The sequence below is a fragment of the Halichoerus grypus genome, chromosome 12 (assembly GCF_964656455.1).
Source record: "Halichoerus grypus chromosome 12, mHalGry1.hap1.1, whole genome shotgun sequence".
Lineage (NCBI taxonomy): Eukaryota > Metazoa > Chordata > Mammalia > Carnivora > Phocidae > Halichoerus > Halichoerus grypus.
Window position 1 is genome coordinate 104,587,361 of NC_135723.1, and position 19,273 is coordinate 104,606,633.

At 36.4% G+C, this 19,273-nt stretch overlaps 1 protein-coding gene across 10 annotated transcripts in view; it reads right to left on the reverse strand.

The window, feature by feature from the left end:
• Positions 1-19,273, reverse strand: part of LMBR1 (limb development membrane protein 1) — a 166,099-nt gene that overhangs the window by 84,874 nt on the left and 61,952 nt on the right. For 9 of the 10 annotated variants that reach the window (XM_078059798.1, XM_078059803.1, XM_078059799.1 and 6 more), the window contains one exon: positions 8,920-9,023. The exons of the other annotated variant lie outside the window; for it this stretch is intronic. In XM_078059798.1, the coding sequence (XP_077915924.1) occupies positions 8,920-9,023 (104 nt within the window). Of the gene's footprint in view, positions 1-8,919; positions 9,024-19,273 lie in introns of those variants that run through there. 10 annotated transcript variants of the gene reach the window in all.

Genomic DNA, 19,273 nt, shown 5'->3' on the forward strand with positions numbered 1-19,273 from the left:
CTATCAAAAGATTTTATAGAGGTTAGTTACACAGTATCATTAAGAAAACAATGCTGGGGGGCGCCTGGGTGGCTCAGTCATTAAGCGTCTGCCTTTGGCTCAGGTCATGATCCCAGGGTCCTGGGATCGAGCCCCGCATCGGGCTCCCTGCTCACCGGGGAGTCTGCTTCTCCCTCTCCCTCTCCCCTGCTTGTGTTCCCTCTCTCGCTGTGTCTCTCTCTGTCAAATAAATAAATAAAAATTAAAAAAAAAAAAACAATGCTGGAAGGCAGTGTGGAGATTACATTGTATAGGAAGGAAACTGGAAGCAGAAAAAAACAGTAGGACAGTGGTTTAAATAATCCAAGTAAAAAATGATGAAGCCTGAACTAAGGTAATGGCAAAAAGAAAAGAGGAACATTCAGAACACTTATTCAGAAGTTATTCATAACAGTGAATCCAGTATTTTTAAGTTATTTAATGCACTAAGTTCTTATTACAAGGTAAGGTACTTTATTACATCTCTTCTAAAAAAAATAAATCAGAAGTATAATTTAATTCTGGGCATTTAAGAAGGAAACAAAACTCATCATGAGATCAGACAAATCTTTATGATAACTCAAAAAAGCTTTAAAAAATTTTAAGCCCTTCCCACGCCTGTTTTAAAAATCAACTGCTTATAATAAAAATTAATACTCATTAATTAATGTGTAAAGAGAAACATTAAATATCAAGTAATCCCAACTAAAATATGAAAGTATACAAGTATTTAAATCTAGCATTCTAAACAACTTCAAATTTCTTGTGTTCTAAAAAAAGATAACAGGAAATGTTTTCTAAGAACTGGTCGTTTCAGTACTTAATTCTAACTTTTTCTTCTGTTGATATAGCCTTATTTTTTCAGTTTTTGCCTGCTAATCTTATTTTTAATAACTAAAAGAACATACATTCATATATATACTTCTGACAATTCAGTGCTTTAAAATTCAATCATTCTAGAACAGTAAGAACTTGTCTTTCTAGATAAGAACTTCCTTTGCTTACCAGATGTGCAAACCAATAAATTTGTAAGTAATGAAACTGCTAATAACTTCAGTTTTTTTAAAAAGTAGGTATATCACAACCTAAAATATTCCCTAATGTCAAAACTATCAGGGGCGCCTGGGTGGCTCAGTCGTTAAGCGCCTGCCTCCGGCTCAGGTCATGATCCCAGGGTCCTGGGATCGAGCCCCGCATCAGGCTCCCTGCTCACCGGGAAGTCTGCTTCTCCCTCTCCCTCTCCCACTCACCCTGCTTGTGTTCCTGCTCTCGCTGTCTCTCTCTCTGTCAAATAAATAAAATCTTTAAAAAAAAAAAACTATCAAACAATCCAACTGCCTTTGATTTATCTGATTATGCAACATTTATTTCTCATACAAATGAGCCAAATAAATGGGTTGGTAAAGTAATATACCAAGTTTCAACTATATACTGGCAAACATTTCATAGAGATCAGAAAATTAACACTGTACCATGCAGAATAAATTATTTTATAGACAAATAAATATGTTTAAATGCCAAACAGATTTTAATAGCCCAAACTCCAGCCGTCCTGTGGACCTGTGGGCATGTGCCATAACGTGCCATAACCAGGTAAGCAGCTCTCTAGTCAGCATGAAATTAGACATTAATTTTACTTTCAAATAAAGTTTATTCCAGCCAAGTGTAGATAGTTTTCAAGTCCCCCCCAAGAAAAGTTTTGGAAGAGACTCTAACTGACAATGATTATTTCCATAAAATTGTTTCATGAATGTTGGAAGTAGTAGGGCCAATTTAAGAGTATAATTACTTTAAAATCTGAACCTATTTTTTATTTCCTCCATACTAAAACTCTTCATTTAACAAAGAGCCCAAAATTGTGAGACTTTTAGTTAATAATTTAATCATCATATAAAATAAAGTTTGAAGTTTATAGTTACCTATTAAATATAATACCTATTTTTTTTACAACTTATACTGTTACAAGATAAGGCAGTTTCTATTTCAAAAAGTAAATAAATAAAGCTATGTTGACACCACTATAATTTCTTATATGTAGCTTTGCTATCATATGTAAAAAATAATCCTACACAAATCTTCCTGATGTTTCATATCAACTTCCACATAGCCAATACATTTAAGCACCTACTCAGAGTGGCTGCTCCTACTGCATCTCATATGGTAGGTGAGACAAACAAGACCCTCAGCAACCCCACACGGAGATAAGTACTGCCAGCCCATTTTACAGATGCAGACACTAAGAAACATGCCTGAAGTCCCACGTCATTAAGGAGAAGAGTCAGGATTTAAGTCAGATAGTCTAAATGCCAAAGCTCACAATTTGTCCACTATCCTATTATGCAAATAAAGAGAAAATTTAGCCTTAGAGTAGAAATCTCTCATTTTTTGATAGGACAGAAAGATGAAAGTGCTATATAATGGTCCAATTCAACACTCATACTATCTCAAAGTATATGGGTACCAGTGATATCTTTTAGAAACACAGCTGCTATTTAACAGTAACAGTTACTGTTACCGAAATTATAATTTAGTTCCCTCCAATATGCCATTATACTAAGAACAGTGACAAAATTAAGATCATTTCATGAACTAAATGATTTTTAATTCAAAATCTTTATAAACTCAAATAATTTTAAATGAAACAAATGTATTCTTTTCCTCAAAGTAATACTTTTATACATCTTTCTCTGAGATCCCATATGCCAAGCTTCAATAAATCATTATAACCACACCTTTTACAGTAGATTTAACAATTCCGAAAAGAACCCTGAGCATAACAACACTACCAGAATCAAATGTTTTAAAAATAATCATCTTTATCCATGTTGTTTCTATGGAAAACAGTGAGTGCTCCCAAGTGGGGGAGGGCAGAGGAATTCTATTAATAAATTACTGAATGATTTTTTTTTCTTGAAGGTGTTGGGAAAATCAAATTAACACATAACAATAGTTAGTGAGATATGACTCCATTTTCTGTAATAAACACCAAGATCAAAACGCACCCAAGGTAAATTTCCTTGCAAGTTTCCCAGCAGGAGTTTTCCTTTTTGTATGTGATTTCCTCTCACCCACAAAAACCAGGCCAAATACGCGCATGTGCCGCTAACACTAAGCAGCACTTCCTTATTCACTCATGTCCAACAATTTATGGATGATCAGTGGCAAAAACGAGCAAAAATAATGAAAGAATGCAATGAAAGCTCCCTGAGACCAAGCTGGACTTCCTACTCATTTCTGTGTCTCTTTCAGATGGAGGCCTGATACAAATTAGCCACTGGGGGGAAAAAGTCATCTGGTCATAAAATACAGTACAAGGTCACTTTTATGTAAGTTTGCCAAAAGGGACATAAACCAGGACAATTTCACACTGTGACACAGGACAGAAACATATTAAAACAATCTCTGTTCCTCCTCCATTGTGCTGTCACAGTGCTCAGCTTTATAGGCCTTCCCAGCACCGGCACCGGGCTCTTCGCTTCCACCTGGTCAGTCTAATTAATTAAGAAAGGAAGTTACCTCAAATTCTGTACTTTTTGCTTTTATTATCAAGCACTTCGTTTGAAGTTATAGGAGTTAACCTCTTAATCCTACAGACCGTGTGCTATGTTCTGGACATTTGGGGATGTCTGGATAGCTTGGATAATTGGTCAGGATGTTGCTGTCGCTTATGTTAAATTTTATGCCAAGACTTCAAATCAAAGATAGGCATTAAGGTGAGGCACAATATAAAGTTACTGCCAAAAACATCTTTGGTTTGTGAATTAATCTGTCACTGATTATATTTTTTTCACTTTCGTTAAATTGTTGAATTTTTACCTCGTAACATCTGAACTCAAAGTAAGATGTTAAAATATAATATGAAATAAATATATTCCTAACTCTTATTTCAACCCTGGCCAGAGGTTAGACCTTCAGAGTTCACGATGCAAGCAGTAAACATCTTCTGACATCATCCCACATAATCTAGAGGTCTCTCTGAGGCAGAATGGGAAGAGAAAACCACACAGCTGATCTGAGGTGTGACAGGAACAGCAGTGCTGTTGGCCCCAATACACTTGTACTCTGGTATATGACTGAGTGACCAAGACAAAAACTGCGGAGAAAGGATCTCCACCACAACACACAACATTCAGCAGATGCAACCGTTTTTATCAGAATTGAAACAAACATTAAGATGCAAGCATGGGATCAGGTTCAAACACACATGAACATATAAAATGCTTGACACAATACATAGAGGTGATTAATAATATAAATTTGATAAACATTTAAGTGCTAACAATAAGTTAGAGTTCTAAGATAAAAGTTACCTTCTTACTAAAAAAATGTTTTGCTTTATCAAAACCATTTACATTCTCCTACCCTTGAGAATATAAAGAATGGGAATAGTGAGGAGATGGTCCTAATAAAATAGAAACATGCACCATGGTAAGGAGAGAGAAGAAAGGCTTATTTAAGGCCCTTAAAAGGGCATGGTCAACCCCCCAGGCCTAAAATGTCCTGTTTGAATTAACATAGTGGCTTAATTAAAAACTAAGTAGAGAATTCTGCTTAATTTGATTTTCAATTCAAGCTCTGCATCCGCCTGTGGCTAGTGGCCAATTTCCGCGTCTCGGCACAATATGCAAGGGGCTGTTTTAAAATCGATTGCCCAGGGGAATCAATGGGAGTATGGTGGAGCCATATGCCATTTAGGGACTCCACCAGACTTAGACATAGTAAAACAGCACCAGGAGGGTGGCCAAAGGAATAAAAAAGAAATTTAACTTAACCATATTTCAAGTTTGTCATTACTCAAATCATTGTGCTGAATCTACCAATTAGAAGTGTTTTCTAAGCCCTCTTCAATATCCCTTCAGACTAGATGTGTCTAATGCCAATGAGCAAAAAGCTTTAAAGGATATACACAAAGGAATATCCTTGCTAGCCAGCTGTGTTAAAAGTCAATGACTGTCTGTGATACATTCGCTTCAGTGAGGCAGCAGTACAAGTCTGGGGTACGGTCTACAACACTGTAAAGAACGACAGATCTTAACAAACACTGTGTAAAACCTGCACAAGTCAACTCCTAGGATCGTATATTAGAGAAAGGCGTAACAATGAAAGGCTTAAACATATACTTTACACATTTAGGACTTAACCATGCAATGCTAATAACCCTTGCAACTTTCACGTAATTGATTTTAAAACTGAAAAATATGAGTATTTAAAATAATATGTCACAATTACCTTAATTTTAAAGCTTTCCAAACAATTCTAATAGGGTCTAGAATGCACCTTATCTTCAAGCAGGTTTGATTTTGCTTCAGTCAATGTCATTTCAAAATGGGAAAAATAATTTGTAACCTTAAAATTGCCCAAGATAATATGTGAATAATTAAGAACTGACTGTACTGTATTCAGGTGCTTCCTGATGATCCCACAGAACATTTACTGGTGAAATGCATTAAGCTCCAGAACGATGGCACCAATAGCTAACACATCCTGGGCTATGTGTTTTACATAACTAATCTCCTCTCATTTAATCCTTAAATAATACAGTAAGGTAACTCACTACCATACTCATTTTACAGAAAGAGAACCTGAGGTCCAGATGAAAAAACTAGCCCAGGCTGTGAGACTCAAAGGGCAAATTTTCTCACCTTAGCACCCTCACCCTCCATCTCTCTGCCACAGGCCCCTCGGTGCAGAAAGAGCAGAATCATTCTGCCTCTTCTGCCTCCAGGCTACAGCCCCATTTTCCCTTCCCTCTTCTAATAGTTTTAAAGACCAAGTTCTTTCATTTGGTTCCTACAACGCCCAATCATTGTCCAGAGACGCAAGTTGGACAAATGGTAACCAACCATTCTGAGCTCTGTCTCCTTGCCCTCCTTTAGACCCTTTGCTGAGTTGGGGAATCACCTGGACTGGTCATGTCGACTGTACCCTACAGTCAGCCAACACATCAGTCCCCTCTGAGATCACGAAATGGAGCTGGTGATCTTGAGGGATTCTGAGGTGACTAACATAGTCAAAGATGTGCTTAGAAGAGAATATTCTTTTAAGTGCATATAGAGAGACTAGACGTAAAAAACTTAAGAGGAAAGAATGCTGTACAGGGGTAGGTATGAAATATCTTCAAGTACCTTCCTGTGTCCTTCCTCAAGCTGCTTCTCCCCTTGGACCTTAGTCTACAAGGGGGAACAAGAGAACAGTGACATGTCACTGGGGTTTTTGTCAGTTTTTTTTTTTAATTCTAGAGATGGTAGTTCTGCTCCAATAAATGTAGCCAAGTCCCTCTTCTAGTTGGTTAGTTCACAACAAGGGAGGAAAACAATTTGGAGACAAGAGGTCTGTCCACATTACACACTGTTTTTTAAAATAACCTATTTAACTAAAAACTAGAATTTTATAAAGAGTATAAATTAGGTAGAGACACGTATACTACCAAATATGAAAATACACTTAACACTGAGCTTTACCAATTGTTTTTGTACTTGGTAAGATTACACACAAGGCAGAGATAGGACAAAAGAAAAATCTGCATATTTAAAGCAAACATCAACACAACAATGTTGGGGACATATGCTGCAACACTGTTTAACAGGACTAGGTGTGTGACTGATTCAGTATGGTGATATCTCTACATGTACTCCTCCCCTTAGTGACATATGTTTAAACTCTGACATGTGTATTTATCTCTATACTTAAATAAAACAGTAGATGCAAAAATCTTCAAAAATCTTTTGCCAACTCCATTATCTATAGCACAAAATCCAAACTAACTGGCAGAGCATTCAAGGCCTCCAGGATGTGAGCCCAACAAGATTCCATGTACCCTGATCTCTCACCAATTCTCCGTTCAATAGCTAAGTGTCAGCCATTCCCTCAAACCAGTCAGAATCCATGCCTTTCCCCAATTCCCTAGGCAAATCAAGATCTTCACTCCTTGTAGTGCCTCCCATCACAGCTGGCTGTATGAAAGTTCATCACACTGCATCCTATTGGATTGCACCTCTTCTTTCTCCTTCTGTCTATCCCTGGAAGGCAAAAGCCCTGCCTTTTCATTTCTGTCCCCAGCAAGGTCCTACAGTAGCATAATAATTACTTCTTAGTAGGTGCTTAGTAAAACTCTGTTGAATGAATGAATATCCATCAAAAGCTTTGGCTCTAAAATTATACAGAAATCGCTTTCTCAAGTGTCTCCTATGCTCTCACTTCTTCTTGATGTTCTTTCCAGCCCTCTTTAACACAATATTTTACATTCCATTCTTCTAGAAACTCTGTCTTCTGGCTCCCAGAAAACCACACTCCTTTTGCCCCCCTGCTTTCTGGCAGGACCTGCTCAGCAGTCTCCTTTGCTTCCTTCCTCTGCCAGCAGGCCATATAGTCCTCTTTTCTGCTCCAGCCTCATTTGTCCTTGGTCACCTCATCCACTTGGGCGGCCTCAGTAAACTCCATAGTGTTGACATGTGAAGATCACAACCACTTTGGGATGGTTAAAAGTGACCCTAGGTTTTAGTACCAGTTCTGGAATTGTACATATATGGCCCTTAGACAATTTAATAATATTTAATATATTTGGACCTCAGTTTTCTCCTTATAAAAGGAAGGTTTGTACCAAATTCCATTCAGCAAAACTCCTATAATTTCTTCAAGAAGTCATAAACACTCAAAGAGCTTTTTAAACTGAAACTACACAATTCTTTCACATTATACAGATGACTTAAATAATTCAAATACATCATGATAAAAAACAATTCCAATATATCAAAGCCAGTTTTCTCAATGTCAGGGTTGACTACCAAATACAACCATCCATTCTGATCTCAGTACATTCACTATATACGAAATCAACTCTGAGTTTTCAGCTTCAAACTACGCAAGTATGGAATAATATCTAGAAAGCAAAAAGGTGCATCCACTAAACACTTTATCACCTCTCAGTGACTCTTTCCCGGCATCCTTCAACACACAGACCTAGAAAGTGCTGCACTTAAGGTTTAAAATCAGAAGACTTGTCAAAATGGGAGACTAAGCAATTTCATTCCTAAGCACCTACAAAAAGTTATATGAAATAAAAAGTCATAAAAATTCACAGTTTATGGCTTCCCTTGCCAAATTTATGGAATTGGCATTATAGTATTATTCAACAGTAAGATGCATAGGCATACTTTCACTTCACGTATCACAATACGAATAGAACTAACAACTAAAAAGGTGTAATGTGTCTATAAAGACTTTTTTTGCCAAAAAGTATTAACTACTTAAATCTTTGTATTATATTCCAAATGTTTATAGCAAAGACCTCCACAAGCTATAAACAGAAACATTGTTCGTTTCGCTTTAAAATGTTATATTCAAAGACAGATGAAGTTATTACCACTGATACAGTCTGGACTGACTGTTTAAGATGCCCTTGCAAAGTCTCCCGTTTTGCTTACTTCTAACCTCCCACATTCACTAAGATCAGTAACCCACAGTATCTTGAGAATTTGACTATCTACAGGGCATATTTGATTTTATAAAATGCTACTCTTCTGAAAATACTAGATACAAAATAACTTTTACATCAAGATATGTTTTAATATTTTGAGAATTTCATGTCATGCTTTAAACTAAATGCGAGAGAGCCTAGGAAAGGAAGAACGGCTATTTTATCAGCTTTATTCTCTACAAACATTCCACCAAGTAAACATTCAAAGGTCAAAAGATGACTTCCTCCCTGTGGGCACACAAAATCATTCAATATGCACTATTATTAATATTACTGTCAACATGATTAATATTAATAAGATGTTATTATTACTAATTAAACTTTTGTATTTCAAATGGTGGTTCAAGCCTGCTTTTACTAGTTCAACATGAATGACACATACTTCTTAATTTGACAAGTTTAATTCCAAAATATGATTCCCTTACCTTTTTCAGGCCAGCAAAACCTTCTGATTCCAGAAAGAAAAAGGCAAAGGGCATCAACACAAATAAACAAAGGTTGGAAAAGAGAGAAGCAAGATTCCACAAGCCTATAAGGAGGTAGCAAAAAAAAAAGAATAAAGATTAGAGACAGGCCTTGTCAAAAAACATTACTCTGCTAAATTATGGTGTTAGCCGAAGAGCTGCACTTTTTAATGATAAAAATAAACATAACCTTGAGGACAGTGCCCTAACGAATCACCTAAACTTAGAAATGAGAAAATAATTACACATCCAAATTTCTGTAACTTTGTAACTTGTACCTATTAGGAAAAGCCAATATAGAAACTAGAAATATTTTTCCTCATATCCTAAAACAAAGTCACTAAAGATATGACAAATGCAGAGATCCAAAGACACAGTCTCTTCAGACATATTGGTATCTGAATATTTAAATTAGATCCACTAGCATTTACTGAGCACTTAATAAATGCCAGATACTCTACTAGACATTGTACATGCATAATATCATTTAACTTAAGCCTAGTAAAAACACTAAAGGTAATAATTAGCATTTATTGAGCCCTTCTGTGCCAAGCACTATTCTGAGTGATTTACCAATATTACACAAACTCATGTACTCCTCATAGGAATTCCCCAACAAGACAGAGGAATAGGCTGGTTATATAACTTAGCCAAGGTTGCAGAGCCAGTGGCAGAGCTAACTCCTGGGATTTTTAAAAACCACTATATCATAGAAGTTTAAGTAAGCAATTCTAAGTGGGAAGGAAAATGTAAGAGAGGCAGGCAAGTTCGTATTACCTTTTCCCTTTTTGACACATTCTGTACTCTTACAAAACTACAATAAAAAGCTACTAAGATGATAATAAAAATAGATTTAGAAAAAGAAGACTAAGTCTGTCTTTGGGATTATGTTTGGCCAAACATCTTATACCTTTTATAGGTAAAACACTCAAATTTAAAACAATTTTCAAAATAATGCCTATAATACTTTTTTTTTAGATTTTTATTTATTTGAGAGAGAATGAGAGAGAGAGAGAGAGAGAGAGAGCATGAGAGGGGGGAGGATCAGAGGGAGAAGCAGACTTCCCGATGAGCAGGGAGCCCAGTGTGGGACTCAATCCCAGGACTCCAGGACCATGACCTGAGCTGAAGGCAGTCACTTAACCAACCGAGCCACCCAGGTGCCCCAAAATAATGCCTATAATACTTATAAAATCAAGAGTTAAAGATAAAATTATGCTAAGCATAAATTCAATCTATCCCATGCACTTATCATTCAGTGCTTTGGAAAATGGGCAACCGACGTTCTTTCAACACCCTTATTTAGAAGGCACCGTTCCAAGCATGGGAGACACAGGAACAAACAAAACACAAAACCTTTGTTTTCACCAAAATACGGTATGAGGAATCTTTTCAGTTTTAGCCATTCTAACAAGTATAAAGTGGTATCTCTTTACTGTTTTAATTTACATTTCCCTAATCAATAAAGAATAACATGAACATCTTCATTAACTTATCTGCCACCCATTTATATCTTCTTTGGTGAAGAGTCTCTTCAAGTCTGTTGCCCATTGTTTCATTAGATTGTTTACTTATTGTTGAGTCTGGCAAGTTCTTTATATATGCTGAATACAAGTCCTTTATCAGCTATATAATTTGCAGATATTTTCTCCCCATCTGTAGATTGTCTTTTCATCTTTTTAACAAGTATCTTTCAAAGAACAAAATTTCTTGATTTTGACAAAGTTCAATTTACCAATTTTTTCTTTTACAGATCATCTTACCCAAGAAATTATGGTATAGCCCAGTAACACTAAGACTTTCTCCCATGGTTCCTTCTACAAGGGTTACAGTTCTAAGATTTACATTTAGATCTATGATCCCTCTGAGTCACTTTTGTATGTGGTGCCAGGTATGGACTGAAGTTCATTGTTTTCCCTATGATTACCCAATTGCTCCAACACCATTTGTAGAAAAGAATACCCTTTTTCCACCAAATTGCCTTTGCACCTTCATTGAAAGTAAATTGACAATATATATGTAGATATATTCCTGGATCCTCTATTCCATCGAGTCGATCTATTTATCTTTATGCCGATACCACACCATCAATGATTACTATGGCCTTAAAATAGTCTTCGAGTTGGGTAGTAAGTCCTCTTACTACAGAGAATTTTGTTCTCTCCCAAAGTTGTTTTGACTATTCTAAGTCCTTTGAAGTCCTATCTGAATTTCAGATCAGCTTTTCAATTTCTACTAAAAAAAAAAAAAAAAAAAAGCCTGCTGAGATTTTGAATGAGATTGCATTGAATTGGTAGACCCATCTGGGGAAAACGGACATCTTAACATTGTCTTATCCATGAACATGGTATATCTCTCCATTTATTGTGGCATTCCTTAATTTTTGTCAGCAGTGTTTTATAGTTTATAGTATATAGGTCCCACACATCCCTAAGTATATCAGGTTTCTGATGCTACTGTATACAAGTGGGCTTGTTTTTTTTTAAATCAATGTCCAATTATTCATTGCGAGTATATAGAAATGCAATTGAGTTTTGTATATTTATTGTGTATCCTGCAACCTTGCAAATTCATTTATTGGTTCTAATAGCTTTTTAATAATAGATTCCATCACAATTTCTATATAGACAACCATTATCATCTGTTAATAGAAACGGTTTCACTTTGTCCTTTCCAACCTCAATGTCCTTTATTTTCTAAAAATCACCAGAACAATGTTGAATAGAAGTGAGAGGGGACATCCTTGCCTTGTTTCTATTTGCAGGGAAAAGAACATTCAGTCTTTCATTAAACATGATGTTACCTGTAGGGTTTTTACAGATGCTCTTTATTAGGATGAAGAAATTCCCTTTCATGCCTAGTTAGCTGATTTTATCAAGAATGGATGTTGAATTTTTCTTCTGCTTTTTCTGCATGTATTGTGGTGACTTTTCTTTTTTAGGGTTTGAATATAGTAATTACATTCATTGATTTTTCAAAAGTCATACTGTATTATCCTTTTTATATATTGCTGTATTTGATTTGCTAAATTTTGTTTAGAATTTATGCATATATGTTCATGAGGGATATTAGTCTGTAATTTTCTTTTCATGTAATGTCTGTCCGGTTCTGGAATCAGAGTAATGCTAGGCACCATGAATTAGGAAGTAGTCCTTCATTTCTAATTTTCTAAAAGAGTCTGTGTAGAACTGGTATTGCTTCTTCCTTAAATATTTGATAGAAGTGACAGTGAAGTCTTCTTGGCCTACAGTTTTATTTGTGAGAACATTTGTAACATTTTTACAATGTCTGAGAGACTTTAGTAGTTTTTGCCATCCAAATTTTTCCATTTCTCTAAGGTGTTGTATTGGCATAAAGGTTTTCACAATGTGCACTAATTATCCTTTTAATACCTGTAGAATCCACATGTATCATATGATCTCACTGACATGAGGAATTCTTAATCTCAGGAAACAAACTGAGGGTTGCTGGAGTAGTGGGGGGTGGGGGGGATGGAGTGGCTGGGTGATAGACATTGGGGAGGGTATGTGTTATTGTGAGCGCTGTGAATTGTGTAAGACTGTTGAATCACAGACCTGTACCTCTGAAACAAATAATACCTTATATGTTTTTAAAAAAAGAAGAGGAAGATAGTAGGAAGGGAGAAATGAAGGGGGGGAAATCGGTGGGGGGGACGAACCATGAGAGACTATGGACTCTGAGAAAAAAACTGAGGGTTCTAGAGGGGAGAGGGGTGGGGGGATGGGTTAGCCTGGTGATGGGTATTAAAGAGGGCATGTACTGAATGGAGCACTGGGTGTTATACGCAAACAATGAATCATGGAACACTACATCAAAAACTAATGATGTCATGTATGGTGATTAACGTAACATAATAATAAAAAAAAAATACCTGTAGAATCCATAGTGATGTCACCTATTTCATTCCTGATATTGGTAATTGGTGTCTTCTCTTTTTTCTGCTAATCAACCTCGCTGCAGCTTTATCAATTTTATCGATCTTCTCACTTTCTCTGTATTTTCTCTGTTTTCTATTTCACTGATTTCTCCTCTTATCCTTTTTTTATTTCCAATCTTAATTTGGTATTCATTTGTTCTCCTCTTCCTGTTTTCTTAAGGTGGGAAATTGTGGGCACTGATTTGAGACCTTTTTTCTTTTCTAAAATAGACATTTTAGTGCTATAAATTTTCAAATGTTTTATTTTTGTTTTCATTTAGTTCAAAGAACTTCCAAAATTCCCTTCTAATTTCTTCTTTGACCTATTAGTTATTTAGTTACCAAATAATTGAGTGATTTTCTAAATATGTTTCTTTTACTGGTTTCCCATTTAATTTCATTAGAGAACCTATCTTGTATGACTTAAATTCTTCTAAAAGTATTGAGATTTATTTTATGGCACAGAATATCGTCTCTCTCGGTAAATGTGCCTAGTGTACTAAAAGAATGTATATTCTACTACTGTTGGGCAGAGTGGTCTATAAATGCAAATTAGGCCAAATTAGTTAAGAATGTTATTCAAATCTTCTGTCTTGTTTTCTTAATTTGTTCTATCAATTATTAAAAAGAAGATATTGATAAATCTGAATAGAACTGTGATTTTGACCGTTAATCCTTTCATTTCTATTAAGTTTTTGCTTCATGTATTTAATAGCTACTTATTAGGTAGATAAATGTTTATTATGTTTTGATGAATTTCATCATTACGAAATGATCTTATTTATGCCTGGCAAAATCTATACCCTTTTCTAATAATAATAATATACCTACTCCAGCTTTTTTTTTATTAGAATTAGCATGGTATATCTTTTTTCTTCTATTGCTCTAAACCTATTTGTGTCTGTATATTTAAAATGGGTTTACTGTAGGCAGCATATACTTGAGTCCTTCCTTTTTATTCAATCTGATAATCTCTGCCTTTTTTTTTAAAGTTTGTTTATTTTTAAGTAATCTCTACACCCAACGTGGGGCTCGAACTCACAACCCCAAGATCAAGAGTTACATGCTCTTCCAACTGACCCAACCACGTGCCCCCAATCTCTATCTTTTAATTGGAATGTTTAGACCACTGATATTTACTGATACGGTCAGGTTTAAGTCTATTGATTTGCTCTTTGTTTTCTATTTGTCCCATTTATCTTCTCTTTTTCTTCTTTTTCTGTGCTCCTTTGGATTAATTTTTATGATTCCATTTTATCTCTTACAGTTGCTTATTGACTATCTCCTTGTTGAGCTATTTTAGGGTTATTTGCAGGTTTATCACATACACCTTAACTCATCACAATCTGCTTTCAAGTGATATAATACTTCATGTACAGCATAATAACCTTCCAATGGTATATTTCCATTTCTTTCCTTCTGCCTCTGTGCTATTGTTGTCATGAATTTTACTTGTATATGCTATAAAATCACAATACACTGTTACTACTTTTTAAGCAGCCAATTATCTTTTTATTTTTTTTAAAGATTTTATTTATTTATTTGAGAGAGAGAGCACAAGCGGGGGAGAGGGAGAAGTAGGCTCCCCGCTAAGCAGGGAGCCCGATGCAGGGGCTCAATCCCAGGACCCTGGGATCATGACCTGAGCCGAAGTCAGACGATAACCAACTGAACCACCCAGGTGCCCCCAATTATCTCTTTAAAAGACATATAATAAAAACTTTTATATTTTACCACAAAATTCAGCCCATAACCTGAATGAGCCCGGAAGCAAATTCTTACCAAGAGCCTTCAATAAGGAATGCAACCTCATGAAAACGTTCTTGTCTACCAATTCTGAATCTGTGTCAATTGTAAGTCAGTTTTGACTTATTTTTCTCCTTGTTATGAGTTTTACTTTACTGCTTTGTACTCAGCTGTAGACTCAAGGTAGGCAGAGTGAATCCCCAAAGATGTCCATATCTTAGTCCCTGGAATCTGTGAATATGTTATGTTACATGGTATATTAGTTTTCTATAGCGTCCTAAAAACAAAGTACCACAAACTGGATGGCTTCCAACAACAGAAATTTGTTCTTTCACAGTTCTGGAGGCTGTAAGTCCAAAATCAAGGTCAGTAGGGCCATATCCCTTCTGAAGGCTCTAGACAAGAATCCTTCCTTATCTCTGGTAGAGACAGGGTAGCTGCATTCCTAGTTCTTATAGATGTATCTCTCCAAATCTACCTGTCTTCACATGGCCTTTTTCAGGTGTGTCTGTGTCTCTGTTTTATCTTCTTATAAGGATACTAGTAATTAAATTAGGGCCCACCCTAACCCAGTGTGACCTTATCTTAACTAATTACATCTTCAAAGACATTATTTCCAAATAAGGCCACATTCTGAGGTTCTAGGTGGACCTGATTGGGGGAAGAAGGGTGGGCAGGAAAGAGGACCATTATTCAACCCACTATACATGCCAAAAAGACTGCAGATATAATTATTAAGGCTATGGACCTTAATATAGGGAGACAGATCATCTTAGATTAGCCAGGTGGGTGAAACCTACCCAATGAACCTTTAAAAGCAAAGAACTTTCTCCAGCTGAAGTCAGAGAAAAGCAGTAGAAGGGTCAATCAGGGAGGAACTCAAGGCACTTTTTCTGGAGGGGGTGACATGAAAAACATAAGAGGTGGGCAGCGTCTAGGGCAAAGACCAGCACCTGGCAAGGAAACGGAGGGCTTCAGTCTTTCAACCACAAAGAACCAAATTCAGCCAATAACCTGAATGAGCCTGGAAGCAAATTCTTCCCCAGAGCCTCCAATAAGAATGCAACCTCACAAAAACCTTCATTTCAGCTCCCCCCCCCGAAAAAGAACATCTATTTAATAAGATCTTACAAAGAGAAATGTTTAAACTGAGATCATGATAGTCCACTAATTCTATCCATCTGTAAAACAAGATGTTTCTCTGTGCAACTCTCACCTGTCTAGTACTCTGCCCAGAACCTCCAGCCACCTGCCCCCCAACATAGCCTGCACCCCCATTCTCTCGGCAGCACCCTCAAGCAGTTGAATATATTTATTTATATGCTGAATTGCTATTCTCAGTGCCTACGTTTTCTTGAAAACTTAGTTGTTTTAAGTGACAGGGTATACACAGTCTCTCTTACTTCATCTTGGCCAGACTATATGTAGCTTTTAAACTTAAATGCTGATTTTCTTAATTTTTCTTACTTCATACCTGAGCCTTAGTTTTTGATAAAACAATAAACACAGGGAATGCTCTGGGCATAAAACACCATAGCAGATCACTCATTCTTTACTCACTGTCCTCATGGATTTGTTAATCTTTAAAAAGCTGTTTTTAACGGGTAATTACCCACTGTTTGAAGTTGACTTCCCAAATACTTACTGAGGTCCTTGCCCCTTTTTTAAATTGTTTCAACACCCAACTCAATAAAGCCTAAGCCTCAACTCCTATGTCTTAGACAAAATTGTTCCCTATTGGAAAATATCCATTCTCTTTACTCTCTTGCCCTAAATTCCTAAAATATAACTGCTCCAGTACACATTCTACAGTGGGCCTCTAGGATAGTTCACAAAACCATCATGCTTATTCTTTTTTCTCCCTTTTCTATACCCTGCCCATTATATTCTTTGATACATTTAGAAAGTGCACTCTAATCAAATGATAGTATCCTAGGGGCGCCTGGGTGGCTCAGTCTGTAAGCATCTGCCTTCAGCTCAGGTCATGACCCAGGGTCCTGGGATCGAGTCCCACATCGCATCCGGCTCTCTGCTCAGCGGGGAGTCTGCTTCTCCCTCTGCCTGCCATTCCCCCTGCTTGTGTCTCTCTCTCGCTCGCTCTCAATAAATAAATAAAATCTTTTTTAAAAAAATGATAGTGTCCTAAAAACATATTAAACATAATGAAATCATTGCAAAGCCTCACTCTGCTAAGCTCCTTATTATACTGTTCAATACCTGTTACTTTCAATTTACACTCTGAAAGGGGGGGGAAAAAATCACTTAGGAAAAAAAGTACCAGTTTTATATCTTCTCAAAGAATTGTGTTAAATTAAAAGGACCTCTCTTCCTGTTTCTACTGGTCTAAATAAAGATCTCTTTAACAAAATACTTAAGCAGGGTAGACATACATTTGTAAGATTCTGAAATTAAGATTTATTCAAAATAAACAAAAGTGTACTTTTATTTTAATGCACCAAGAATAACAAGTAAACACAGAATTTTGGAGCAGAAAAGAACTTTGAGATCCCTTGTTTCATTCACTCAGAAACCAAACTCTTTTTTTAAAAGAGGTTAAATAAATGCCACACAAATTCCATAACTTACAAACAATAGACAAAGGATTAGATCCAAGATCTCTTGCTCTTTCTACACTACTGTATGGATCTCACACTCATCATTCTGGATGAAAAAAGCACAATATTTTGAATTTTGTTAATATCATCTGCTGAAAAAAGCAATCAGTTTAATAAGATTTTACTAAAGGAAATGTTTAAACTGAGAATATGACAGCTTATTAATTCTATCCATCTGTGTAAAACAAAATTAGTGGAGCTTCTGATCAGTTTGTAAGACACTGAAACAGAATTCAGCACTTCTACATGTATTTATATGTGAGCACATGTACACCCAAGCCTTCTGAAAACACCAAATACAGAAAGGTTTTAACAAATCCAACTTTGATAAAACACTGAATGTACTATATGTACTTTGTCTGCTATAATGTCCTCTAACAAAACAAGGCATTCACACTATTCATGATTTAAAAGGCCTAAAAGTCCTGATGCCAGATGTCTGAGTAAGTGGCACTTTACGTCTGACTAGCTTAAGATTGCATCTATCAGGGCGCCTGGGTGGCTCAGTTGGTTAAGCGACTGCCTTCGGCTCAGGTCATGATCCTGGAGTCCCGGGATCGAGTCCCGCATCGGGCTCCCTGCTGAACAGGGAGCCTGCTTCTCCCTCTGACCCTCCCCCCTCTCATGCTCTCTCTATCTCATTCTCTCTCTCAAATAAATAAATAAAATCTTTAAAAAAAAAAAAAGATTGCATCTATCAGCTATATATGAGCTGGAAAAGGAACTTCAACTCTGTTTCCTCATGTATAAAATAAGCTACAACTTAACTCATAGGGCTCTCATAAAGAAAAGAAGAGAAATAACATACCAAATACTAAACAAATGTCAGTGCCTCCCGCCAGCCATCTCAAAATAATGCAAATGTTCCAAACAACTGAAAAATTCTAATGCACACCAGCAATTTGACCAGATAAAGACAAGAAAGTGAGTTACAGCTAAAATTAGCTCTCAACCTTTCCCTAAAGAATTATTCTCATTAGGGGTTCCTGGGTGGCTCAGTCAGTTAAGCATCTGCCTTCTGCTCTGGTCATGATCCTGGGGTCCTGGGATGGAGCCCCAAGTCTCTTCGAGTCTCTTCTGGCTCCCTGCTCAGCAGGGAGTCTGCTTCTCCCTCTCTCTCTGCCCCTCCCCCAGCTCATGGTCTCTCACGCTCTCTCTCTCAAATAAAATCTTTTAAAAATTTTTTAAAAAAGAATGATTCTCATTAATTATACCCCAAAAAGCTTACAAAACAAAAACCTATATACACACGACATTAAAAATATATAAAAACAGGGGCGCCTGGGTGGCTCAGTCGTTAAGCATCTGCCTTCGGCTAAGGTCATGATCCCAGGGTCCTGGGATCGAGCCCCTCATCGGGCTCCCTGCTCAGCGGGCCTGCTTCCTCTCTCACACTCCTCCTGCTTGTGTTCCCTCTCTCGCTGTCTCTCTCTTCGTCAAATAAATAAATAAAATCTTAAAAATACATATATATATATATAAGCATATATATATATATATATATATATATAAAAACAACGACCAAAAATAGAAACAGAAAGTAAGCTGCAAAGAAATACACCAAATTACTAACAATGTGAATGTACTAAAATTATGGATGATTTTCTTCCTACTTTTCTACATATTATTAGTTTTCTATAAGGAACAAATAAAGACCCTTAAAAAAAATGAAACATATTTAAACCTTGTTGTCAAACTCAAAATTCTCCAAATCCCTGTTAGGTAATCTCCCAACAAAATGCTGGGATTCCTGTCAGCCATGCCACTCACTCTATTTACCAGCCTCACTGACAACACAGTTCAAATCCAAGCTTTAGCCAAATCACAGATTACCACTTAGGAGGGAGCTCAAAGCTTGCTCTCAAATAGTTGCCACCATGAATATAAACCCCTGAATGCTTAAAATCCACTATACTTTTATAATAGGGGGGAAAACTTTATTAGTTTTTGTAATTTGAAACAACTACCATTCGTAGCACAGAAGGGAACTTTTTTTTTGTTATTGAACTATAAATAC